This window comes from Falco naumanni, chromosome 1, assembly GCF_017639655.2.
Source record: "Falco naumanni isolate bFalNau1 chromosome 1, bFalNau1.pat, whole genome shotgun sequence".
NCBI classification, from domain to species: Eukaryota; Metazoa; Chordata; class Aves; order Falconiformes; family Falconidae; genus Falco; species Falco naumanni.
Genome location: NC_054054.1, coordinates 120,404,803 through 120,432,407, shown reverse-complemented (window position 1 = coordinate 120,432,407; position 27,605 = coordinate 120,404,803). Strand labels below are relative to the sequence as shown.

The following is a 27,605-nucleotide window of genomic DNA, read 5'->3' as shown; positions in this document are numbered from 1 at the left end:
TGAGGGGGCCTTTATCAAAACGCTCTCTAGATAACATAAGCATTGTGGGTGTCAGTTTGGGGTCCCTCCTGCTGCAGAGCCATCGTAAGGCATGCAAGCCAAAGCGAAACAGCTCAGTGCTCAGGCCAGGTTCCCCTCTCTAGTGGCTGCTCCCCAGAGGAGAGGAGACTTCACATTAGAAGCTACATCACTCATCCACTAAAGACCCCTGAAGAGTTTCAGTTCGGATGTTTCTAGTGGTACCTGAGCAGCATCTAGGGTGCGAGCCCCCGCTGCTCCACAGCAGGCAGGCTGCAGCTCCAGCAGTGGTACCACCCCCGCCAGCTCCTGCTTTGCGAGGAGCTAAATGACTGCAGAAGTGATGGGCAAGAGGCTGCCGCGCTTCAGGCTGGAAATCCTGAATGCATGAAAAAGCCCAGTACCTTCCCTCTTCACAGCGACATGTTCCCATGGTCAGATCAAATCCTGACTCTGTTCCCTCTTTGGCTGCAGCTCTCCCTTGCAGTCCTGGCCGCCTGCGCATCGCTCAGCAGCTGGCCAAGCTGTCCTCTGCCACCGCAGCGCGATGTGCAGAAACAGCTGATGGTCTCGCTGGTGAAACAGCACACCCTGGGCGATACGCTGGGCCACGTTCACTTGCGGTGTCAAACCGAATTGCTTCACGAAGGGCTGATATTTCACAACATTTCTTCCCCATCCGCTCCTGCTATACAGTACCTATTCCAACTGTTCGCAATTAAAACGTGACCAAAGATTTGACCTCTCTGAATGAAACCAATTATCATCAGCAACAACAAAAAAGGGAAGTGCACAGTTGTTTTCTTTTCAAAAGGCTTTAATAGGACACATTTGTTTTTGTCATTTGTAAAGATTTACACTCATTTTTTGTCTTTTTTCTTTTTTTTTTAAAAAGGAACATTTTAACCCAATTTTGCCCATGAATACCACCTTTTGTTGCCCTGACCAAAAGACCTTGTTTTGGCCTATATACCTGATACAGTATAACAATATATTAGCTATTAAATACAAAGTTCTATAATATATACTAGGTTGTTACGGACATTGCAATGGTACTGTGCCTACTCTAGTCACCTTGTGTAATAGTGTACAGGGGTTATTATAGTCAAAGGGGCAGAAAAGGGGAGACTGGGGCATAGCCTAATTTACAATGGTAATGCTTTTGTTTTCTTTTTTTTTCTTCTTTTTTTCTCCTTGAATATACCTTGTGCTGAGTGAAATCCACAGAAGTCAAAAACAGCATTTTCTTTGCCCTTCTCCAAAATATCTACAGTATAAACGGCCTGTAACCAAGCTATGAACAATCAGTTCTATGTGCGAGGGGCTGCAAGAATGGAATTTACATCTTTCCAGACACATCTGCAATCTCTTTTTCCCCATGTGTCAGCCTGGCAATAGCAGAATATCCTCCTCCCACCTGTATACAGTAAATCCACAGTAGTAAAGTGCTGGTGTGCTTGAATGAACCGGATAGTCATGCGACTACTTTACCTTCGCTAGGGGCTGAGTTTTGGGAGTAGATGTTTTCTACGGGTACGGTTCTTGAACAGTAATAGCACTGCAATATCGTAGAACTTGAGCTTAGCTGCTTACTTCTAAATGCGACCTGGATGCAGGCTCTGAAACTAGGCTATACATGTTGTAATACAGTAGGTCTGGCTCCAGGTTTATGAAAAAAACCTTGTAGGTAAGAGCTGCTTCTGTTCCCAAGATGCTACGCAGACTTTTAACAATTTCTCTATAGATTTCTACAAAAATATAAAAAATTCTATCAACATAACCATTCTACAGAATTCCTGTGGATTTTGTACATTTGGTTTAAAAAAAGTCAAATTCTATAAAACCCCCCCAAAGGTATTTAAAATTATGTTAAGATTATTGCACACGCTGCAGTACATTTTTATTTGTCTTTCAAAAGGGCATCTAGAAAAAACTTATCCGGTTTAGAAAACAAACTATTTTACATGGATTTCTTTTCCTGAATGCATCATCGTATAGTATTTTTTATTGACTAGTCTTTACTGAATATTCACGTATGATATAAACTTTTTCTTACTTCCACAAATCTTGTCAGTGGGCAAAACCCCAAGCCATGAAAATAGAGGAGCCTTTAGGCTTTCTGTTACAGTTGGAGTCGAGTGTTTGGATTAACATCACATCACCGTTTTGTGCCACGATTTCAAGCTAAAATGTTCCATGGTTCTTTTGTAAGGAAGGAACTGTACCAGTAATATCATTCCAGCTATGCAAACACAATCCTAATCATTAAGGAACAAGGGTCGGCAATTGCAGTGGCCTAGCTATTTTCCCAAATTATTTAGTACATGTGAAAGGAAAAGCTAAGGCTCATTATAAGTGTAAAACCAAAAAGGGATTAAGAATATTTCTCAGGCTTAATACACTGTAATTTTATTATTTCCTTAACTGCGATCTGGGGGAAGAACTGATGAAAGGTTTGTTTGAAATCATTGCTTTAAACGGGCTTAACTCTGGATTTGGACTGGCATATCAAAGGGAGCGGTCTCCGTATGGGCCCGTGTGGAAGAGGGGGAAAAAGTCCCAGCCAAGAATTAATCTAACGGCAGTAAATAGTACAGAATGTTAATCCTCCTACTTCAAATACACTGATTGCCTGACTTCCTGCTGAAAGCCCTTACATTTCTCCAGGACGTGTAAATCAATAGGGATTGTTTATGGAGTGAACGTCCTCCAGTGAAAATAAAGGAGCTTAAGACCTCATGTAGGCTGTTAGGTACGAACAGCATCTTCTTCTTTGCATGTATACTTGAAGCTAATGCAGATACACGTAGTCGGAACAGCCTAATCTCTGAATGGATAAAAGGCTGTACATCAACATGTTGTAGTGATTTGAAAAGATCAGTAGTTCTCAAAAAGTTACAAACTCCCGACTGACAGAAATAGCACAAATCCTCCTCTTGCCTGTGCTGGTTTAAAGACACGATCCAGCAAAGCCTTATCCATGTACGCCGTTTGAAACCTGTGACTATTCACACACTTCAAAGCATGCCTGCAGTCTTATTTAGCCTACATCTTAATGTGATTTCATGGAAGTTGAGTGAAGTTGACGTCTGGTTTCCATCAGCCTTGTGAGGAGCGGGAGGTGTCGAACTGGACCAGCCTCGCATGGTTTTCAGGCTGTGCTGCCCAGTTTTACAGATTGCTTTTTGCAGAGGGCATTAGCACAGAAGTAAACAGTGAATTTCGGAGATGACTGACATTAAGGATGTGTTCTAAAGTAAGGACATGAATTCTGGTTTTATCTACTTTGTACCACGATGTTGCTGCTTAAGGCTTTAGATAGGTTGGAAATAAAATTGCAGTCAGGGTCATGTAAATTAATTCTAGCAGTGCCAGCAAAAAACCTGACTTTTTTACTGAAAATCAACAGTCATTTCAGTACCTACAGACTTTCTTACACGTAATCTGTAAAATAACTTGCAGTAGACCTCGATTCCGTTGAACACATAAGCATATGATTTTCATTTTCAAGAACTTCTTCAATACAATCAACCTCAAGGCGGCTTAAGCAAGAGTTTAACTTTAAACATGCGCTTAAGCCCGCTGCAGTGACGTGTCTGCACCGAATTCACCCACTGCAAATCTGCACCACGGTCTTACTCTCCCTTCCACGGGGGTGTGGAAAAGAGGGGCTCCCCCATGAACAGGGGGCTCACAGAGGTGTAAAACTCCGCAGAAGAAACAGTCTGCCTCGGAGACACTGGAAAAACATCTCAGGAGCAACCACAGGCTTTTGCTGCCTCAGTTTCCTGGGCACGTATGAAAACAGCCATTGCCATGATTTTGTGGGTCACCACGGATGATCTATACTGTCCTTTCGTAACTCAGCATTTGTACAGCTAAATGGCTCTGCATTCACCATCTCCAGACATCTATCAGCACATTGCACTTTCCTGAGTTCGTGCACTTGCTTTCACTCTGGATGTTGATTTTATGCAATATGAGGATATTATTTTGCGAAAAAATTGCCACTGCGTTTCTATACTACCCAAACAATCCTTTTCCCAGAATATCATTGAAGTCCAAAGGGAAAAATAAATTACATTAAATAATCCTTATTTACTGCTGACTGTGGGGTACATTTCCTCTGTAATGCACTAATTGGCTACATTTTGTGCTTTGCAAAACAAAATGAAACCCGAACAAAACAAAACAAAAAAAGAGAAGGGATTAAATATATATTTTTTAGGTTAAAATATTCATAAAAACCAACTTTATCTCAGAAATATTCTGAGATACATAAAATAGAAGAAAATTAAATGAGTCTTTAGTCACAAAATGTACTACATCCCGCAATACTAGATTCAATTAATTTAATAAAATATAATATACATATAGATTCTGCACATTGTATTGCTTTTACCTAAGCAGAACATATGCTTAAGTAAGCGTGATATAGGTTAACCACTCTTTTAACCAGCTGGTTCTTTAATCTTTCTTTGGAAATTTTTTACCCAGTGCCGTTTTGGAATACAGAGTCTTTTAATTTTTTTTTTCTTTTTTTTTTTTCTATTACATGAAAGGAAGAAAACATTTGGCACCAACAGAAAAGTAACTCAGGGGTCCATTTCCGTTTGATCAAAGGAAAAGCTAGGAAGTGTCAACAAGTCTTTCTTTGGGGTAGGAGACGTTGACATACTGTCTGGAAGCAACGCATCCCCTATATCCATGGAATCCTTGGACTCACAAGATGGAGCACGCCGCCTCAAGCAAATGTCTCCACCGGCAGGTGAGATGCTGTGAGGTCCTCTAGGTAGCAAACTCTGTCCATCGGGTGGATCTATAGATATACATGGAGGGCTTAGTTTTTTCTTCTGCCGTGTTCCTTGCAAGCCTTCCATTTCACTTACCACCTGACTTATGAAGCCAGAAGAGCTAGATGTGGAATGATGCTGAGGGCTGTTTTCCATCGAACAAATTTCTATTGAATGTCTCCTTTGATCATCTAACCAAGAGGGCGGTTTTTTTAGAAGACCCTGGGTGTCTACACTGTGGTATTTCTTCAGGTCCTTCAGGGTAACGTTGCCGGTATTGCCTATGTTCCTCTTAGGAGTGAGAGGCTGAACCTCTGAACAGGCACTCGAGGCTGTACAAGTTTCTGAAGTGAAAGGCTCTGAGGAGCTGTTTATTTCAGATACTTCTCGGTCCATTGAATCTCCAGGTGTCTCCTGATACGAGTCTGCACAAGCACACGATGCTGGTGCCTGCTTTGAAATATTATATTGATTGTGGGAATGCTGCTGCGTATGGACGCTGGCCCGGCTCCACGCAGCCAACTCATTTGCTTCTGAGGGTGTCAGAGCCACTGATGACTCCTCCTTGGGCACAGCGGGGACATTTGGGTCAGAGAGTTCACTCACCTCGGTGTGGAGATTCTCCTTGCTATCCGAAGAGTCGTTCCTTATGGCCATCTGTATCGGAGCGCAAAGGGATCGGGGAGGAGGGGAGTTGCCAGATGAGAGAGACAGACCAAACACAGGTTAGTATGAGAAAGGCACCGCGTTTACAGGGGGCTCAGCTCTGCTGAGGTACCTCAGCACAGACCCACAGACTCCTCCTGTGGGTTCTAGCAGTTCCCACACTTCAGAGATCTATGGGTTTGTCCCTGTGTAAGTGACACCAGAATCGGGCCCTTCATTTTTTATAAATGGTTGACCTTTAGCTTTCTCTTCTAAGGATGGAGGGCTGCAAAACCAGAATGCCTTCGCCCAAACTTAGACATATTCTTGTTATGCAAAGGATGAGGATCTACAGCAAAGCCCTTCATAATTTTAGCAGCCCCGTCACGAGTGGGAGAGAGAGGATGTGCAAGTGTATTCCCTCCTCCAGCTCAGGTGATGCTGAGAGCATGGGGTGGGAACCCCAGAGCCAGTGACACCAGAGCAGCCATGCTCTGTGCCAGCATCAGGGCAACAGCCTGTCCCTGGCTTTGGTCCCATGCTGGAGCCATGACTCTGCACCACCTCATGGCAAGGGAGCTGGAAAAGCTGGAGTCCAAAGCTGGACTAATAATAATAAACTGTAATTATTTCAGCTTGCTCAGATGCTTAAATTCAGGCTTCCTAAGGCACATTTTGCCTTGGCTGTCTTGAGCCATATGCAGCATCAGTGCCTGCTGGCAGAGAGAACCTATGGCGTGTTTTGAAGGCTTTGTCTTTTCACTGCACCACATCCCTTGTCAAAAGGGTTTATAAATCAGCCACATTAACTGGCCCTTAAAGGCAGAGTCTCAGTTTGAGAAGACTCCTAAATGATCCGAAAGATTAAAAACTTCACAGAGAAATTTGGAGGAAATGTGTACAGCTGGTCTCAGTCCTTTAGAAAAGTGCAAGGAGATGAAATTCCTCATACTAAGGAATGCTTTTGTGACAAATCGCCCCAAAATGATCTTAGAATTTATATAAAAATTGTCCCACAAGGACCGTTTGAGCCAAATGATCTCTATTCAGGCAAAGTTCTCATCAGCTGCAGTACGCACATGTGCACGCACAGAAACACAAGAGTCTATTGCTCCATCTGCACACTGGGCTCCCTTTGTCATCTGTGAGAGTTGAGAGAATATTTAATACAGAACAGAAAATGATCTTCTCCAATGCTGGTGAATTCTTTCTAGTTAAAATTTTACAGCATAATACTGGCAACTAACCACAGCCAAGAGCGGAGCTAATTCTGGTCTCCTCAGTGCCAATAGTTTTAGTGAGTGAGTGGGAGAAGAAATCATGTTCATATCCTGAGAAGAGATACAGACTACAAAAAAGTAGAACACAGAAGCAAAAAGTAAATATTGTCATTACTTTTGCTTGTACACCAACCTGTGTTGCATACAACGACAGTATTAGTCACCACCAGCTCTTTCTCTCCCTATGATACAGGCATCTTTGGTAGTTGTTAGTAGTAACTGTTTGTACAATGTTTTACTGCTTTGTTTCAAAATGAAAGGACCCTCTGCCATCCCATTGGGGTGTACACCTGTAGTAGCCACAGCTTGGTGTGGGCTACACCTTGGATACACAGTCCTGGAACCAGAAAATCAATAGAGTTTTAATTTCAGGTACAATTTCCCTGGACAAAAGCTTTTGTGCAATGCGCTGCCAAAGAGCGTATTCCTCAGCAGGGAACGTTCTCCCAAAGCATCCGATCCACTCATCTTCATCTGCGAGTGCATCGCTAATTGTCAAACTTTCCCAAGTCTAAACGGCACGTTACTGTGGGGGCTGTGTTCGCTCTCCAGCGGTCTGGAGGGAAAGGCAGGTTAAACACACAGGTTTTAATGATGGAGGAGAGTGCATGGACCAGGTATGTGGTGGACAAGATTTATCTATACATAAATTTAGGAAAGGAGCAGGGATGAGGGCAAAGGGAAAGGAAAGAAAGAAAAGAAAGAAAAGGAGAAATCAAATCAGAATTACATGCAATATACGTAACAATAAGGAAAAAATGGGTACTGCAACCCAAAATGCTTTGATGGTTCGGGCTATTGTGGTGTGCTAGTACCAGATTAGTGGTGTCAATAAAAGAAGCCAAGCAGAGAGCACTTGAGCAAGCAGAAGTGCCTGGGGTGTAAAGGGAATTTTGCCTCTTTAAGGACCAAGTTTCCCAGCGGCTGGCCATCCAGATTGCAATTAACAGTAACAGCAATGATGCCCCGCTGCCAGGAACAGCCTCTCCGCTCCCCTCCCGCAGGCTCGGGAGCAGCACATCTCTCTAACCTTCCAAAGGATTTGGCCGGCCGTGGACCATATTTTCTCACTGTCCCAAAGCTTTTTTCTCCCTGAAATGTCACTCCAAAAGCATGATCATGTCACTGCATGAGCAGAGAGAAGAGGGAGGGGAATAAATTAAACTTAAATGTATGAAAAGGTTTAGAAAAAGAAGCCTTCAAAGATAGGAACAAAATTAGGTTGAGGAAGATGGCTAACGTGGTAATTTATTCTAGATAGATCAGTTCAAAAGGATGCGTCTGTTATTCATTAGAAAGCAAGAGAGAGTGGTTATGAACTGGAATCATGACATCAATTAGTTTCCCCATTAGCAGTGATTGAGGTAGCTGGCCAGCCCTGTGCAAACGAATACAGGCTAGGAATTTCTTATGTCAATTTAGTATTACAGACTAATGTAATTGTTAACCTTGGTACTTCACATTAATTTTTAGAGCTTAATGAATCAACTGTCTAATTTGTCAATGTTGATTAAAAGATGAAAGAAATGGGAATATTTTCATGCAGGAAAGAAATTGCTTTGGAAAAAATAGAACTGATCTATTTTATGTATATAAAATCAGGCATGAAACTACTGAAGAAAGCAGAATTTGGGAATCAGACATGCCTCTGGTCCTGGTCCAGCTGCACAATGAAATACGCTTAAAAATGTGAGAGTGAAGCAAAAGTTTAAGTATTTTACCAAAAAAAGATACATTTAAACTTATCCTTCCAATTATCCAGACTGATTAGATCTCTTAGATCTTGGGTTGAATCAGGATTTTAATCAATGCCAGGCAAAAACCAGACATAAAACCAGTTGCAAAATAAAACGTGTTCTGCTTTGCATGTACTCAAACCTTCCAAAAGCACACAGGAGATTGAAAAGGGTCTTAATTTTCAATTCTCACTGTAAAAACAGTACGCTCCCCATGATGGTTTTGCATACGAGACATCCAGCTTCCTTTAAACAGTTTTCCCTTTTCGAGAAACCAGAGGAACCAGAGGAAGGGTGGCCTGGGATGGAGTCTGCAGCCCCTGTGTCCTTCCTTTCAAGCACTGAGAAAATCACAGCAGTTAAGAATTAGTTCCTTACCCCAACAAGCCCCTGGGGAGCATTTGGCTGCATTTATGAAGAGGTCTGAAAAAAATAAAGTGCTAACAATGTGGAGAAACATTTAGGCACATTGCCAAAGGAGATGATACTCGTCACGCACATTCTTTGGAGACTCCTGAATGGCCTTCAGATCAAAATCCATCAACCTTTTTGTTATTTCTGTAGGAGAATTACAGTTCTCTGGAGGCTTCTCTGTGAATCCCTCCTTGAACTTAAAGCACGGTTAACCTGGAAACACAATGATATAAAACTTCAGCAGGTTCATGATCACGCACAGGTCTGCCTACCTGTCTGCGGAGCAGCCTTTCAGCAGAAGGAGAGTGCACTTGCTGGGGAACCGGGGGTTTGCTCCTCCTCACCAAATGGTCGTGAGCTCTTACGTGGTGAAAATGGTCTTTTGGAATTTGCAGGAGAGAACTGGTGTCCGCTGGCTGTGACTGCACTGATGCCTTTGAACCTTGCAAGAGGGAGAAGAGACAGAGATGTGACATGTCCATCTGGGGGCCACGTCCCAACCTCAATGGCCTTTCAAAGAAAACGGCTCTGTCACACCTTGGAGCAGACAGGCATGGCAAAACTACTGAATTCAGCAACTGGCTCTCCATGATGGGGAAAAATCTGCCACCTACTAATAAATTATTCCAAAAATCTCTGTTATTTCATTTTTCTTGGCATTTCCTCCCTGGTACAACTGGGACTAGCTCCTGTTAAGAACAGAAGATTATGAACTAGAAGTTCATCTGGGCTGGCAATTTCTAGATCCCTGCTTTAGGGACGATAACTTTGCAGGCAATGACACACCTCAGCACCGCAAGGATCTGACTTTGAAAGCCTAGGAAAGGATGTCTCCATACCTGAGGGTACGTGGAGACCAACTGCTGAAATCTCAAAACCAGCACGCACACTGGAAGTGAAGCGAAAGGGAATGGCACCAGGTGGCTTTCAAGGCTAGTCTTACAAAGCATCCCAGGAGAAGCAAACACATACTCCCCAGCCTTTTTCTGACCCTTTGTGGTTTCTGGCTACTTCTTGTAAAAGGTTTGAAACTCTGCATGCTCCACCCCACACCGCCCCCCCCCCCCCCCCCCCACAGGCTCGACATTTTTCAAAACAATTCATTTAACCTGGACCGCATCCCAGAGAATCTCATTTGTCCTGGAATCTTTCCCAGAACAACAGCCCCATTACGAAGGAGTATTCAAACAAATCCCTCCTGCAAGTGCCAGTGTTTCTGACAACAAAACCTTTCTCAGCTTGAAATATTATGGCTTAGTTGTGGTGATTTATTAGATGCGCCTGGCACCTTTTGCTGTCTTCAGAGCACTTTATAATATTACAAACTGTAAACAGGTAGGGGTGACTTCCCCCACCCTGAAAAGCACTGACATTGTGGGTGGAACAGGACAACGAAGCACATGCCAAGGTTTGGGCACCTTACCCACCTCCAAGCACTTTGGCCCGCTTAATACGATTGGAATTTCACCAGCCGGAGAAAAACACAAAAGGTTTAATTGCTTAGTGTGGTTATGCAGAAGACATCAGTTTTACCTTTCCAAAACACTTCTCCTATATCTCAGTGGAACAGTTTTTCCTGTGGATTTACAAGGATGCAATGTGCGCCCCCGCCAAGCCAGGGCTGTCAGATGGGGCTGTTCAGTTCTCCAAGCTGGGAACTGGGAAATGATGTCTCGAAGAAAGAAGGGACTCAGAAATTACCCACATTTTAGTCAAGCTGACGTAGTTTTTGTTTAAGACAGGACAAATGCATACAGATTAAGAATCAAAAACGAAGCTCTGGAAACTCCCTCCGTAGCAAGTGGGATTCTTTTCTATGGTCAGGTATTATAACTCCAAGGAATTTCTTGGCTATTACAGAAAATGATAAATTCTGACCCCACTGGAGGTAACAGGAGTTTTGCTGTTGACTTCAGTGGGATTTGACCAGGATTTTAGCTGTACACTTTGCATTATGTGCAAACAGGTTCTTCAAAGGACAGCTCTTGACCTTGAAATTTTTGCATTATGGCAGTCATTTCTCCCAACTCTAGATTCATCTTTCTCCGTTGTGTCCGCATTTTTTTCTGCTGTTCAACAGTTGCTATTCATCCAAATTCTTATTACTATGCAAATTTCAACATCTTATTTCTAATCTGTTCAAATCTCCTACCATTCTGAACAGTGCTGAAATTATGTTCTGCTTAGAGGCTTTCAAATGACAGTGCTTGTAAAAATTTCTCTGTCTTATCTGTGACAAATGTCTAAAATGATGGCATGTACAGCAGAATTAGAGACAGCTACATTCTCTTACCAGCAGAAGGTAACCCCTAGCAGACAGAGTAAATGAAAGCACTTTTTTTTTTTTTTTTTTTTTTTTGATAAGCACCGGGAGGCAGCTGCGAGTACAGGTGCAGAGGTGCAGGTAGAGAGAGAGTCCTTGTATCTGCAATACGCTGTATCTAAGAATATCTGAATTTAATTCCAAGGCGTATATCCTGACCACGCACACTGGGAAAGACAATTCTACACTCTCTCGTTTTTCCATTCATCTCACGCTGAGATCTCTCTCAATTCAGCACATTTATGTTCGTTTTACAGGCGTTTAGGGACACCATTTTCCCATCTTTCACAGATGTTCCCACACAGAGCTTCCCAAACCTGCCAGAATAGGTACTGCTGCAAAAAAAAAAAAACAACCCAGACGTGAGGAAATATCCTTCTGCTGGGATTTTTGCTTTGGGGCTGTAGCTAGCTCAGGTGAGATGGATGGAGCCCAGGCTGTATGGACTGTAACCTTCAGGGAGCCAGGCAGAGGGACAGTCAGTGGTAAGCCAGGCCAGCTGCTTGCTGTCACATTGCCAAAAAGCTCAGGGAAAGGAGTTATCCTTGACAACCTGGTCTTCTTAAGTTGTGGAGGGTCTTTGCAAGTCGTGGAGCATCTTTGCAAAGCCACGCCACAGGTCTGGACACCACCACCTCGCTGGAAACCAATGACAATTTGCTGCCTCCTACTGAACAGCTTGGAAAATCCCAGGTATTGCTACACTGGAAAATCCTGCTCTTGTTCCAGCTGACAGGTGTGTACCTGACTGGGACTTGTGATGTGCCGGATTCCTCTCACCCAGGGAGGCAGGGCAGGGGCTGGAGTACGGCGGCTGGAACATGTAGCTGTCATTCGGCAACGAGTGTGTGCGCCCCACCGAAGGCTTCCTCACGCTCAGCAAGTCTTTGCTGGGAGACAAGGTCAGTGTGTCGTCTTTGGAGCGGAGATCAGCCTATGGGGAAAAAACCAGTGAGGAAGGAAGACAGGATGGGGTGGGAAGAGGAGAAGTGCCCAGAAACGCTAGCGACAGCCATTGCAATCAGTATGGCACGATGGGCATGCACATCGTCAGTATGTACAAGTTGCACGAATGGATCTACCAGGAAGCTATACCCCTCCTTTTGTATTGTCAATAAATTGTCACACGGAATGAACCACAGAAACAGAGGAAGCAACACTGTAGTAATAAACCATGACTATTTCAGGGATATGCAAAGAAGGCATCATGCCTCAAGGCCAGAAAATGTCACATGCTTTGCATAACTTTGATCCTCTGCAATAACAGGAAAGCTCTCTCTATGTGCCCTCACCAGCAAGTCAGACTTTTGCAAAGGTGAGTGAAAGACAAGAAAAAAAACCCAAACCCAAACCCCAAAACAAATACAAAAGCTAGTTTATGGAAAATATTCTCTATTCTGGCTCCCAGCACAATTTTACTGGTTTTTCTTCTCATATAATGAATAACTAAACTAATTTTATTGAAAGGAATATCTAAACCTACTGCTTCAGGGTTAAAGCCATTCTCTAATTAGAGGGGATGTGATGCAAGTGAGGGAGTTTTTACAGCCAAAGAATCTCTTGGAATGGGCAGCACCAGAGGCAACATCCAACGAAGTGGATTCACGTATGATTTCATAAGGAAATATCTCCATCCCAGAAATGTTCTCGGGTGTTATTGTGCTGGACAACATTAACAAAAATGGAAGCAAAGTCAACTTCCCTGGATATTTCTAACGAAACAACTCTCTCATCTTTAAAAGGTCTCCACTGAAACTCACAGAAATAAGATGTGACACTGCAGTCTGGTACAGTATATTGCTGATCATTTTTGGAAAACTTTACATCTTATTTTCTGACAAATCTTCCCTTCACTCAGTGCATTACAGGTTTTCTGAAATCAACACTGAATTGTTTTTTTTTTCCCAATTTTATCCTTCAGTCATAAACCCAAAATTTCACTATGGCATTTCTTTTGCATAAGAAACATGATGAGATTAAAAGGAATTTACAAAAAGAAAAAAAAATGAGGAAAAAAGAAGAAAATGAAAAAAAAAAAGAAGGAAGACCACTGTTGTAAATTTAATGAGGGAAACGGATCTGCACTGTCATGCAGCATTAGTTTCAGTCCTTGGGAACCTGCCGATTTGGATACAGCCTGGATACAGCCGAGATAAGAGACTGCAGGCTCCCGATATAGCTCAGGGAAGGAGAGCGAGACCTGTGCTGGTAAAGCTCAGACCTGGGTTTTGGGAACCTCTCTGTTCCTCCCTGCCTTCCCCTTCCGAGCAGTATGTTGATGCTATTTAGCTTTCGCATTATTTCACTTAAATCAGTAAAGATGGCCTGAAATCTGAGATTTCAAATTCAAAACAAGTTGGATCCAAACATTTGGATTCGAGACTCTCTCCAAACCCAACCTTGAATGAACCTTTGGGTTCATTGACAGGATCCAACACCACAGCGGGCTCATTTCCACTCTCGGATTATCCCGGGGGAAATCTCGTGAGTGAACTTCATGAAACCCATGTGAAATGGCTGCAAAACCATCTTCCCAGTCCAGCTCACAAACAGAGCAGTGGGAGCACATGACGTTTCGGTTCACTGGTAGTTTTGAAAAACATGTTGTTTTGGCTTGACTGAAAATCAAATCTGCGTTTTCCATGAACCAATAATAATAATAATAATAATAATAATAATAATAATAATAAAATAATCCCAACCCAAATCTATTTTGAGTCAAACAAAACATTTCAAAGCTGTGCCTAAACAAAGTGTAAAAATATTGCATTTAGAAAAGATTTCAATGAACGCTTGCAGTTTTTCAGAAGTTTTGAAAACCTTTTTGACCAAAACACTCTGTTGGCGTTGACACAAATTCACAAACCACTTTGTTCAACCTGGCTTGGTGTTTTTTTTTTTTTTTTTTTTTTTTTTTTTTTTTTTTTTGTTTGCTTGGAGAAAGAAACATCTTTCTTGGCTATACCCTTGAGACTTTGCTGCACTGTCAAATGGGTTTGTCTAATCCGATTCAAAACTGTAAGGGCTCTCTCCTCAGCCCAGCTCTTCAGACTAACTAATTTTGAAAAAAAAAGTCCCACAGAAAATGTTAAATGTAGTTTACAAAATCTTTTGCACGTGATGCCATGAAGCATGATGGGAAATATTGTCACGGTTTAAGAGATGTTTCCCAAATAAGTGCTAATTAGGATGGCAGTCGACTAGAATGGCAGAAAATTTATCAACAACACAAACATCCAAAGGCAGGTACATGAACAACAACAAAGAAAACAAGAATGATCCAAAAATGTTGGAAAAGGAGTTATGTCTGTTGTACAGCAGAAAAAAAGCACTTGACCGCTACACAGCTAAAAATGTCTAATGTTTCAAAGAGTAGATGGTTAAGGCAGGGTTCAAAATACTGGTTATTTAATTCAAAAAGACACAAAATAGTCCTTTTTTTTTTTTTTTTTTCCCCAGCAGCATGACTGCTAGTAAGAATTCACAAAACAAGCAGCATCTCGGAGTCATCCCCATCTGATATTTGTAAAATAAACAGTCTGGCACCAATCATGCAAAAAGCCTTGTGGTGCCTGTGTTCATCAAGACAAAAATCCATTACAAACCAAAGGGTTGTAGATGACCCCTCAGCAGAGGACACGAGTCATTAGCTCATGGGTGTCTCTTCCACGCAGCATCACTGATTTGTTTCAGATGGGGAGGAAATTTTGACCTTGACACTTTCCAAAGCATTTTTTTTTTTACTCTTTATTTCACTTGCAGCAAACACGATGTTTTTACATAAAGCACCAAAGGAAAAATAGAAATAACTACTTGTTCCTCGCAAGGAGCCAAGTTTGTGGACAACAGCGATAACAACCCAGGACCTAATGGCATTAAGGACAACGTCCTGTTCAGGGGAAAGGTTGGTGCTATTTGGAAATGGGCTTGAACTGAAAATGCCATTAGGCAGGTGTAGAGAGGTGGAAGCAGTATTTCGAACCCTGTAAACATCAGACTATACAGCGACCAGTGTATGTACATTGCTTTCCAGAGCATTAAGTAAGTGTGTGTTAGTATCATCAGGAAAAGAGTCATCCGTCAGAGCTAAGGACCAGGACTTTTCAGAGAGAATATCTGACGTCAGAGACAGAGCCTCCATCTCAGCTAGAGGGATCTAAAGGGAGAGATGATTAAACATAAGAAACCAGGACACAAATCTTTTGGAAAAGAGAAGAAAAAAAAAAAAGTATCATCATCTAAATACTTCTAGACACTAAAGCAATATCCCTGCAGTGGGAGACGCTACATCATGCACATTGTTACCAGGGACAGAACGTTACAAGAAATGAAATATAACAAAGAAATGAAAAAAAAGAGTGGGACATCCATACTTAAATGTTTACCAGTGACCTGGGAGGGAGTTTAAAACTATGCCCTAATGCTAGCCTTGCATTTTGCTGTTCTCCTGTCTAGATGAAGACGCAAAAGTAACATTACTTTCATACCAGAGATATTTATCCTCTTGGCTATGATCAAATACAAGAGGCTTCAAGACCTTCTGACTTCTCTGGAGTTGCTCCTACCCAACAGCCATGCTGGTCTCTTGGTCTCTAAGCTAATCTGGTTGAGTCTGCAAAGATTCCCCAACACCAAAACCATTTTGCAGGTGGGGTACGGTGTGTGCCTTTCCCTGTGCTCTGGGGAGGGCACAGGGACGTGTGTGTCGTCGTTGTCGTCGTCCCCCCCCCTCTGAGAGCCAGCTGGGGCTATAGTTAGCTTCCTAACAGCTAACCGAGGACAGGGAGAAACTTTAGGCTTGATTTCCATCAGCAAATGCCTTCTTGGTGCCTTCAGTGCGTTTTGGACTGCTAAAGAGCCTCCAGTACCTGGGTAAACACCAAAAACCGTCCTACTAAAAGAACTGCCTATGTCCTCCAGCCCTCAAATGCCCCCCCCAGCTCCAACAGCCGCCTCTGGCTCTGAGCAAAGTCAGCTGGGAGTAGGTGCTGCACTGCTGCACCGATGCCGTACCCACGCGTCTTGCACAAACACATCCCTGCTGAAGGCATTCAAGTAATTGATAAAAATCTTTATCAAAATATTGATGAAGCTCTCTCCCTAGACACAGAGGACTTTTTATCAGAAATGTGAAATGTTGCTTCAGGTTTTGGAGAGAAAGGGGGGAACAGGGGACTGTAGCATCTCCCCCAGAGCAGCATCCCTGCTGCCAGCCGCTGCAGGGAGGGATGTTTGCCCTGACGTACAGGCTCAGACGTCCCCAAATCCCCACCCTGGGTCTAAGGCTGCTGCCCACGGCACTGGGGACAGCATTTCAGCAGGTAACCGACAGACTGGGCTCAGGCTTGCAGGGGCTGCCTGGTCTGCATGAGTCCCAGGTGCTTCCTTTTTATTTCTCACCATGCAGTTTTTTTCCTATCCTCTATGCCTGAAAAGTCTTTCAACAGCAATATATCATCCAAGAGAAACCACAGAGGCCCAGATCTGCTGCATTTAAGATGTCAAAGGGCTGGATTTTCTCACTCTTAGAAATGGCATCAGTAGGTTGAAATAAACCCAGTGATGAGTGAACCATGAGAGGCTGAAAACTTCAGCTGAGATAAGTAAGAGGGTTGGGCTCTTCTCATCTAACCTTGGGTTTGCTATCTCCTCTAACACAGCCATCTGTTGGCAATGGATGAAAGAGACGCTTTGGAGCCGCTCCTGATTTCCTAAGGAGGCTCCCTGAAAAGGATAGCTGCAAAGGCTGCCAGCACCGGACGGTGATCCCTAACCGGGATCCATGGACGGGAGCCCAAGGGAAAGGCTGTGCGGGAGCTGCTGGTGTCCAGCAGCCTGATGGAGCTGCTCTGCCGGGAGCTGCTGCTCATCAGGTTGCTTTCAGCAAGTCCCAGCACTGCTCGAAATTCCTGACTCACCTAAGAACATGACGAATAGTGTGAACAGAAAAGCCAAAATGTAAACAAAACATCACCCCCTGCCCCCTCCTTCAGCCTCCCCTCTCCCAAAATGGAGTTTGAAGCTGTCAAAATGTTTTGTTGGAAAGATTCAATGGATTTATATGGGTTTTAATTAGGGGGAGGAGAGGAACTTAAAAGAAAAAGCCATTGCGAACTGGAATGCTATATTTTTTCATTACAAAAATGTCAAAACAACGGGGTTTTTTTTTTGCCGCAGCAGCACTTTCTGGTGAAAAATGTAGTGACAAAAAATTTCCAACCAGCTCTCGCTGAGTTTCGCACTGACCCTCTGCCTTCCCCGCCAAAGCTACCGTCTCTTTTCCACCGGCAATTCTTAGAGGCAACCGCTTCCTATAGCTTAATAGACCTCAATCTGGAAAGCGATACGCAGCAATCAGAGGGAGACATGTTATCCTGCTATATAAAGATCTGCAGTAGGATTTCATTTTACCTAAGCTTTTTCCTTTCCTCTAATGAACCACTGAGTTGGATAATTTAGAGTGTCAGTGAGCTCATAAATAAGCACACTGATTTAACAAGAAAACTTCTGCTATTTTTAGCCAGAAAAGGAAAAAGAGTAGATCAAGAAATATGGAATTTGCTCAATTCCAACTGCAGGAAAAAAGTAGGTAGGCTTGAGTTATTATTATGGTCACTGCTATGTTTTAGGGAAAATATTTGCTCTAAAGAATTGCACGCTTGAGAAAGTAGGTATTTCATTCTAAGAAGTAAATGAACTAATTTCAAACAAGTATTACAGCCCCTGTTCGAGAAAGCACTGGAGCACACGATTACTTAAGTACATCATTAAGAGCTGTCTTGCCTTCCAAATTCAGTTTGGATCAGAGATGAGGATCTAGTTTACAATGACCCACTTGCAAGAAGCCTCTTTATGAAAATAATTTGAAACTGGATTTTCATGCAGTGTAAGTAGGCACAAATATAGAGATCATTTTATGATCCCCACCGGCTCAGGCTCTGCTCTGGGAAAACCTCCAGGCTCTGCAGATGCATCCTGACATTGCCATGGAGCCCTGGTTAGGAGCAAGAAGCCAAACACTAGAACCCCACTGAAGGATGGAGACAGGATTTTGTACATTTTCCCTACAAGACTCACGAACAGTAAATCCCAATGAAAAAATTCTGTGTTGAAGAGGGAAACTCGGAGCCTGTGCTCTTCCTCTTGCATTGATATACAACATCATAAACCAAGATATTATCTCAGCGCCCACAGAAAAAGCCCAAATGACTTATGCTTCAAAATCCCTGCGATACGTTACATAAAGAACTTTAACTCTCAATTAAAGGTCTCAGTCAAACTGAGTTTGGATGGAGACTGTGCAGGAAATTAGGAATATTAACCTGGTTCTCAGAGTTGTAATATTCGGGAGCTGGGAGGGCATAATGATGGCACACAGAGCCTGAAAGGTTGTCCATCAGCTTCAGCTCTCCTTCCAGAGATTCCTGGATCAGCAGTGATATGGTATCAAACAAGTGCCTTTCCTAGGAGGGGTGGTGTGTAGCATGCAGAAGGAGAGAGCAAGCCAAAAAGAGAGAGAAAAAGGCGAGGGACAGAGACAGAGAGAGAAGAAGGGACAAAAAAAAAAAAAAAAAAAAAAAAAAAAAAAAAAGAGGATGGTGCATAAAACCCAATGAACAAAAGGGGGAAAGAACAGATTGGGGGGGGGGGGGGGGGGGGGTCAGGGGGAGACAGAAACGTTAAGGGAGAATAGCAGTAACAGAAACAACGGGACAGGAGAGGTGAGGCAGGAGAGGAGAGAGAACAGTGCAGTAATATCACGGTGAGCAGTGACAGCTTTCTCAGACATTAATAATGTATGGGGCTGTCCCCGGCTGTCCCAGCACCGCGGCTGCCCCCACTCCGGGGACAATTCACCCTCAGCAAACATGGCCAGTCGCTCCTGGCACCTGAGGCGTATCACGGGGCCGCTATAGCAGCATCTTGGTACTTGGTGCTGTGAACTTCTGTAGGATGCTACTGCTGTCAGGTTTCTATACCCATTGTTCACATTTTTGAGCAAGTGGACCTAATACTTGACACCTAAATCCACATCCAGAGGGCACATCAATTACAAGAACCTGACTTGAAGAGAAGCTGAGCATCCTGTGCATGAAAGCTGCAGGTGACCAGGACGGACACACATCAGGTCACTAATTCATGTGCCAGACATGGGTTGAGGTGCCCCAGTTGTCCTGGCCAACTTCAAACCAGCTGGCCAGAGCACAGACAACTGGAAGTTATACAGAGCAGGGTCTGGCTTTTGCAGGCAGCGTGGGAGCAATTTAAGGCTTGCACCTTTCATGTAGGGAATGCCTGCTACGTACGATGAAATGAGGACCATCATTACAGTCAAACAGCACACAGTGCAAAAATCCTGGGGAACAGGCAAGCAGAAGAGCATGCTGACCACATGTCCTGGCGGGGTCATGTCCTGGGAATTGTATTCCTCTGCTATCATGCTCAAATATCAGATTGGTCCTGAAGATTTTGGCTGGGAGAAAAAATAGAAGCAAATCTCCTGGAGGTTTTTGAGGCTTCTGTTTGAGTGAAAGAGCAAGAAACACACTCTGGAGGTTGTGACTAGAATAAGCCCTTTCAAGGCCACCTTCGGAGAGGGCAGGTTTGACAGACTGAAGAGCTGAGGGTTTCCCTCCCTGATGTGCCTGGCAGTTTTGCAGTTTCTCTTTTTGCCAGTGTGAGTATTGATGCAGGGCGATAGCGCTGAGGACGGTTTGCCAGTGCTCTGTGTAACATGTACAACAGTTGGGACGCGGTGTTTCTTCTTAGAGGACGTAGTAGATCTGGATTTCCCCATATTGCCCTGAACTCCTTTTTCCTGCGCCAAGGAGCAGCTTTGGACTCCATCTGAGACATCAGTGATTCCTAATGGCACCAGAAATTTCCAGTAGCTTAGGAACTGAAACAAAGCTTGAGCAGGGATTTACTTTTTTTCACCCTTGGACTAAAGATCATAAATGAGTTTTTCATGCATTAGAATACTCATTAGTCCACCTCAGGCAGAGGCCAAGATATGCTGTTGTGAAATCATGATGTAATAAAAGCTAATGAGGTCTGTGTAGAGTTTAACCCAATTTGCAATCAGCTAAGACTAAAAAAAGACTGGACGATTTTTCTTGTATAATTCCAGTTCAGTTCCCTCCCAAAGGACCTGTCTGGATCTTGACCTTACCTCTCATTCCTCAAACTGAGTCTTCATCCAGAAACTGTGCTTTAGAGAGACTTACTGCAACCCATAGCAGCTACCACATTGCAGCCCTGCTCCTGCTGGTGGGAGTTCTGCCACCAGTGCTGGTGGGCTCAGGTTTGAGCCCCCTCTGGATTATTCCGTTGTTAAATCTTTTCTCACAAGCTTGGCTGTGGGGATGGAGTTTGAATTGAGTTTACATAAACCGAATTTAATACTTAAGCAAAGATTAGCCAAGTTTTATTTCTCTTTTAATGTTGTGGTTCATGGTCTGCTTGCTATGCTGGTTTTGGCTGGGATAGAGTTAATTTTCTTCACACTAGCTGGTATGGGGCTACGTTTCGGATTTGTGCTGAAAACAGCTTTGATAACACAGGGATGTTTTCATCGCTGCTGAGCAGCGCTTACACAGAGCCAAGGCCCCTTCTGCTCCCCACACCACCCACCAGTGAGTAGGCTGGGGGGCACCAGGAGCTGGGAGGGGTCATGGCCGGGACAGCTGACCCCAGCTGAGACAAGGGATATCCCAGCCAACACGGCATCATGCTCAGCATATAAAGCTGGGGGAAGGAGAAGGAAAGGGGGGGACATTTGTCTTCCCAAGTCCCCGTTGGGCGTGAAGGAGCCCTGCTGTCCTGGGGGTGGCTGAGCCCCTGCCTGCCCGTGGGATGTGGCGAAGGAATTCCTTGCTTTGCTTTGCTTTCCATGTGTGGCTTTTTCTTTACCTATTAAACTATCTTTATCTCAACCCATGAGTTTTCTCACTTTTACCCTTCTGATTCTCTACCCTGTCCCACTGGGGGGGGAGTGAGTGAGTGGCTGCGTGGGGCTGAGCTGCCAGCTGGGGTTAGACCACCACAGTCCCTTTTGGTGCCCAGCATGGGGCTCGAAGGGTTCGAGATAACAGATTCAATTGGAATGTGCCAGATTGAATTTATAGCTGTTATTGCTGTTTAGCTTTTAATTGACAGGCTCCCGTGCTTGCCATGGGGCTCGCTTGCCTCACCGTATATTAGAGTCTAGTGCTCATTAGTGGCTGCTTTTTTGCTTTCGCTGCTTGCTGTACTGCTGCACTGCTTATCATCTCACTGTGCTCTGCCTGGGAACATTTTGATAACAGCAGCAGCGATGTGCCGGGGCTGGCAGCTGGCCAGGGCATGGCTGCTGCTTCTGAGCTGCTGTACAGGACAGGTTGGAACTCCAACATGAACTCCAGTCAAAGGGACCATGACCTGTGGCTGTGTCCACGTTGGGAGCAGGACACCCCAAAGCATCTCTGGCCATGGATAAGCCCACGGCAGAGCAGGCATCTATTGAAGCCTCTGTGGCCGTAGCTATGCTTGTGCCGCAGCAGGTATACTGAATCTGAAGGGATTGTGGCCCAAGGATAAGCCCCACGCTGGAGAAGGTACACCTCAAGGTATCTAAGGCTGTGGATAAGTCCACGCTGCAGCAGGTAGACCTTGAAGCATCAGTGGCTGTGCATGAGGCCATGCTGGAGCACTCAAAGCATGTGGCCATGGATGGGCCCAGGACAGCAAGTACAACCCTGGAGGTCCCTTGACTGCAGCCAGGGGTAAGGCCATGCTGGGACAGGTGCACCTCAAAGCAGCAGTGGCTGTGGATGAGTCTATGCCGCAGCAGGCATACCCCTGGAGAGACTGTAGCGCAGAGCTGAGGCTCCACTTGGAGCAGGTACAACCCTGAGGGACTGCAGCCTGGATAAATCCAAGCTGGAGCAGGGGCTAGGAGAGGAGTTCAGTGCAATGTTGCAATAAATTGCAAGGGGAGGAGTTCATTGCCAAAAAAACCCACAAAAAATGGGCTGGTCCAAAGGGACCAGGGGTGGAGATTGTAATGGAAATACCTTTAAATTGTTGTAACCCATGATTTGGGATATATATGCTCAGCATATGAAGCTGGGGGAAGAAGAAGGAAGGGGAGGACATCCAGAGCGATGGCATTTGTCTTCCCAAGTCCCCGTTGGGCATGATGGAGCCCTGCTGTGCTGGGGGGGGCTGAGCCCCTGCCTGCCTGTGGGATGTGGTGAAGAAATTCCTTGCTTTGCTTGCCTGTGTGGCTCTTGCTTTACCTATTAAACTGTCTGTATCTCAACCCACAAGTTTTCACACTTTTACCCTTCCCATTCTCTACACCATCCCACTGGGGAAGAGCCAGCGAGCGGCTGTGTGGGGCTGAGCTGCCAGCTGGGGTTAGACCACAACAATTAGAAAAGCAAACACATTACGCTCATGATTTTTCTATCACAAAGGACCTAGTGCAAACTCTGGATTAGAGCAAATTTAGAGCTAGGTCTGAACTTGGTGGCTTGGGCACATCTCCAGAACAAACTGCAAAGCTCTCTACGTCCAAACAGATGCATCAAGGTGGTCTGGAGACCTGCCCAGGGTCTCTTCCCTGGAGCACTGGCTCCCACACCATGCAACAGTCAGTCAGCAGACAGAGAGGAATACAAGCCCAGGACGTACGGGACACCCACTCCTTCATTACCGACTCGTGCATGTCTTCCCCCAGCTAATATGCAGGTCAAGCCCTCTTCACCCTCCAACCCAGATTCTCACCATAGGGTAAACTAATGAGAGCTGAGAGTCCACCTTGATTTGCATGGGATTGGTACATCCTCGGGGGCTCTCAGGTCTCTCTCCACCGGTGCTGCCTGTCCACGCAAAGATGTCCGAGGGGCTGTGTTGGCCGGACGTGATTGTCTTCATTTCCATCTCCAGTTCTGCCTCGAGCTCTGCCTCCTCCTTAGCCTCCTTGTTGCTCTCTTCCAAGTGCTTCATGAGCACGGCAATCACCACGTTCACCAGGACAAACTGGGCCGTCAGCACGAAGGAGACAAAGTAGATGGGTGAAATAACGGTGTTATAACAGGTGGACTCCTGGTCACAGTCTCGCAGCGTGTCCTAGAAACAGGAGGGAAATGATGGAGGAATGTGAAGAGGTTCCAGCATGGACCTTGGTCTGCCATCTGGGCATCTGGCAGCAACAGCTTCTCCTTTTGTGAAGAAAACTGAGAGGATTAGGCAAATTTATTGTCTAGAATAGCAAAATATTTGCCAGTGAAACCTCACGTTTCTGTGTTAGTCACCACAAGCAGGCTCAGAGGAAATTGTCCTTGGGGGTGTGCAACACCAGTCATCAACACCCTGCTGCTCCTCAAGGAAAGGCTGTTTCACTAGGTTAGAGACCAAACATGCAGGAGTGTGGCAGACAGATCCAGGGCAAAGCAGGATGCAGCTATAACCCATCAGCCATCCCACAGCAGCTGAGCTTGCAAATGTTCTTTCCTCAAGTTCACACCCCGTCATTAAGAGTTTGGCCCCCTAACGCTCACCAGGCTACAAATGGATGGAGAAGTGATTCCTTCAGACTAGCGAGCACACTGTGTATTCATAGACCAGATTTCTTCACAATAGCATGCCTTTATGGCTGTCCCCTGAGAGACACCCTTATCTCAGAAACTTGGGTTTTCCCAGAAAAAAAAAAACAACAAAGTAATGCCAAAAGACTTTTAAAGAAAAAAGTAAAACCAATGCACGATACTGAGCTGAGCTTGTGCTATCTGAGAGATGAGTCCCTTTATTTTTCCCCTTCTTTTTAAGTTGTTCACTCAGAGTAAAAAAATGGAATATATGGAGTATGCCAGGAAGCTGCAGCCATAGACATCGCAACGCCAGGAGGAGGCAACAAAAACGTTAGAGGCTTTGCCCCGTGCACAAATGAAGAGACCAGCTCACTGCAGGATGCGAGTGTCCTGGCTGGGCATCGTTACCAGCCTGGAGCAGAGCGAACAGCTTCTAATTAGGCAATTACAGGCAATACTCATTTTCCATGGCTCTCTTACCTTCATGATCCCATTCCAGTTGTCTCCCGTGGATACCCGGAAAAGAGTCAGAAAGGCCATCCCAAAGTTCCTGAACGTGGCGTGCCGTCCCAGCCCCTCGCAGGGGTGTGTGTCGTCGCACTCTGTGGGACCAAGCGCAGCCGTGAGACTCCGGCTCCCATCCCGCTCCCATCCCGCTCCCACCGGCACGGGAAGACTCACCAAGGTCTCCAAACAGCTCCACTCCAAGAGCTGCAAATATGAAAAACAACAACATGAAGAGAAGACCCAGATTCCCCACCTGGAAAGAGAAAAAGAAATGGGGGGAAAAAAACACAGAAAAAGAACATTCATTGATTTTTTTGTTCCAGACCTGTTTCTTGCTGTATTCTTTAATCCAAAACTTAAATTGCTTCAGGGGAAAAATGACCTCAATGTGAGGACTGTATCTCAGACTGCGCTTCGGAAGGGAAATTGTGATTCTCTAATGACAGTAAAGATAAAATGATTAGCATTCCTCTGCAATAGGAAATTAGCTTTGGGCCAGAGGAGATCTGGTTCGATATGGCAGTGGGTTACCTGTGGCAGCGCTTGCATCACGGTGTCCAACAGGGCTCTCATCCCTACAGCCATCTTCAGCAACTTCAACACTGCGGAAAACATGTTCATAATATGGTAACGGCAGCGCTAGCACACAGGCACAAACTCAGTCCCTCTCCCAGGAGCCACAGATTATGGGAAGAGAAATGTGAAATCATGTCAAGTGTTCTCCATTAGCTGCTATAGTCCCTGGCCTTTTTACACCGTGCCTGGTTGCTTGGATACTATCAAAATCCTGTGAATAGCAGCATCACCTACCCTGAGACTTGTAGAAAGCGTTATCGCTCTGCCTGGCTTTTCCTTTCCCCACTTTTATCTGTGTTGGACCCATCTCCTTCTTCCTCCGGTTATCTCGAGCAGTTACTTTCCCAACCCTGGGGCTACTTTCCCACTTCCATAGGCTACCCACTTTCATACATGATTCACTGAGGAACTGATTTACACATCTCTTCCAGAAGGTTGCATTTCCAATTGGAAACTGCATGTATTTTTAATTCTGAAAGGGATCCAATGCACAGGAAAAACACTTTTTTTTTTCTCCCCCTGGAGACACAGCAGCATTTCATTTCTCCTCTGGCTCCTTGTTTGCTTAGATGAGGGCTGCAATCAGAGCAATTATGCCTCCGAGCACAACACTGCCCTTCAGGAGGGCCTGGGAGTACTTTCTTAAGCGCTCCCATTTTACGTCTTCATCACTTGGCCCTGAGACCTCCCTGTTCTGAAAAATCAGGCCCTGAAGAAGCTGGCTTCCCAGCTTGGGTATGTGTCGTTACAAGTCTGAGGGGACAGATGGATGCAGAGTGACGAGGCATGCTTTGTCACCGAGTGGTGAAATGTAAAGTCCCACGGGAAATTAAATTTATTAGATGCTTGTCTTTTTAAAGCAAACATACTCCAGCTTGTATTCTCTAATCCCCATCAGGGATGACTTTTGATTTGACTGGCATATTTTTTTCCAGGTATATCTCTGGAAGATACAGCCACAGCTCTTTCTCTTTCATTTCTAACCTCTCAGCCTTCAAGCCCTCTTAAGATAGAAACACATGGTCAGTTGGCTCAGCTTTTTGGCTCCTCGCAAGTATTTTCCCCCATTGTTATTTTATTTGTTTACAGCCTGTTGATGCCAGAGCTCTGCACATCGTGATGGGGATGTGCCCCGGAACCGTTCCCCGACACTTAACTCCCTTCTGGAGGAGACCCTGCACCTCAAACCCAAGTCAATTCTGCTTTCTTCATCTCACCTCGAGCAATCCTGAGAACCCTCATGATTCGGATAATAGTGGGGTTAATCGGTAGCGAAGCATTCACCTCGATCTCTTCCAAAGTGATGCCCATGATAGACAGCAGCACAATTGCCAGATCTAATTGGTTCCATCTGGAGACAACACAAAGTGAAGTTTAACATCTACTAAGAAGCTGGCAAGGGGCGGTAGCCTGTTTCACACGAATTCCAGTCATTTCAATGGTTCTAGCACAGAAATGAATCTACAGCATTTTTCTGAGGGTATTATACAAAAGCAGTTATGTTATAAAATCATTGTAACTAATGCATCTCATTAGAAAATCAGCCAATTCCAAAGATAATTCTTGACTGAAGGGAAACAGAAACAAAAGCTGGGCACTTTTCTACCCGGAGGCTGCAGACCTCAGGGGAGATGCTGTGGTATCTGTCCGGCTGCTTTGAGACATGGCACTCGTGGACCTCAGTGTGAGATCTACCCTAGGAAGAACCAGATCCCGTGTCCAGTCCTTGCAACAAAAATCAGGGTGGGTGAAGGAAAGACCCCAAGGATCCATGCCAGGTTGGAGAGAGGCGTGATCCTAGCACAGACACCTGGAATGTTGGGGGTGGAACCATCCTCCCGGCTGCTGAAGGGCTTGTGTTCAACTCTTGCCCAGTGCCCGCGCTTTTGGTATTAACACTGAAGGAGGCAAAAATGGGAGGAGAAAGATTCACCGAGGACATAAAATCTGTATTTGTGAGGTAAGAGAGTGAAAAGCTACAAAAAGCAGCAATTTCATCTGCTGCTCCACATCTGCATAAAAAGAAGCCCCTTTCCTCTTTCATTTCCACTCACAACCAGGTTCTCTTGGCATAAATTTTGTCACCTCACCAGATCATCTGGATGACATGGAGATGCAACTGGTGTGAGACGAGAACCAGCTGCTCAGTGTGAGACTCACTCCTATTTTGTCCTCTCCCAAGGGCCAAAGTGGTGCAATCACATCCCGGGGCACACACAAGCCTTACCCCAGCTCACATCCCCAAACCTCCACCTACCCAGGTTTCAATCAGTCACACCAGAAAGTGCTCCCACGTGTCCGACTGCCATCACTGGAAAGAGCATCGGGGTCCAGGACACCACATTTGGGCACTGTCTCCAGAAACCTGCTGCTGGCCCCGCCGTCACAGCGGGGCTTTTGTTACCTGTCTTGGAAGAAGCGACGAAACCCAAAGGCGATAAGCTTGAAAACAGACTCCAGGACAAAGATAACGGTGAAGATGTAATTGCAGATCTTCAGGGCTTCGTCAAGAACCTGGGGTGTGGACACAGGACCGTGGTTAGATGCCAGCTCTGCAGCCTGCAGATCTGCCCTCCTCTCCTTTCACCAGTCACTCATTTCCAAACTACAACAAAAGGCTCCAGTCGTGGGCTCTCTCTGATGACAAATGTCCCAGGGAAAAGTCCCAGTGCTTCAGGGAGAGCGCAAGCTGCATTTCCCTGGCCCCAACCCAGCAGACACAATTCAGCGGAGGGGCT

At 44.9% G+C, this 27,605-nt stretch overlaps 1 protein-coding gene across 17 annotated transcripts in view; it reads right to left on the bottom strand.

Moving 5' to 3' along the window:
• Window positions 1-838: 838 nt before the first annotated feature.
• The window catches only part of CACNA1G (calcium voltage-gated channel subunit alpha1 G), a 153,582-nt gene continuing 126,815 nt past the window's right edge, over window positions 839-27,605 (bottom strand). For 5 of the 17 annotated variants that reach the window (XM_040581817.1, XM_040581800.1, XM_040581805.1 and 2 more), the window contains 11 exons: window positions 27,272-27,381; window positions 26,085-26,218; window positions 24,823-24,893; window positions 24,466-24,544; window positions 24,265-24,386; window positions 22,979-23,323; window positions 18,532-18,672; window positions 15,231-15,365; window positions 11,954-12,143; window positions 9,159-9,328; window positions 839-5,468 (listed from right to left, as the gene is read on the bottom strand). In XM_040581817.1, the coding sequence (XP_040437751.1) occupies window positions 4,614-5,468; window positions 9,159-9,328; window positions 11,954-12,143; window positions 15,231-15,365; window positions 18,532-18,672; window positions 22,979-23,323; window positions 24,265-24,386; window positions 24,466-24,544; window positions 24,823-24,893; window positions 26,085-26,218; window positions 27,272-27,381 (2,352 nt within the window). In that variant the 3' untranslated portion in view covers window positions 839-4,613. Of the gene's footprint in view, window positions 7,376-9,158; window positions 9,329-11,953; window positions 12,144-15,230; window positions 15,366-18,531; window positions 18,673-22,978; window positions 23,324-24,264; window positions 24,387-24,465; window positions 24,545-24,822; window positions 24,894-26,084; window positions 26,219-27,271; window positions 27,382-27,605 lie in introns of all 17 variants that reach the window. The other 12 variants (XR_005826025.1, XM_040581808.1, XM_040581809.1 and 9 more) reach the window with 12 other exon arrangements.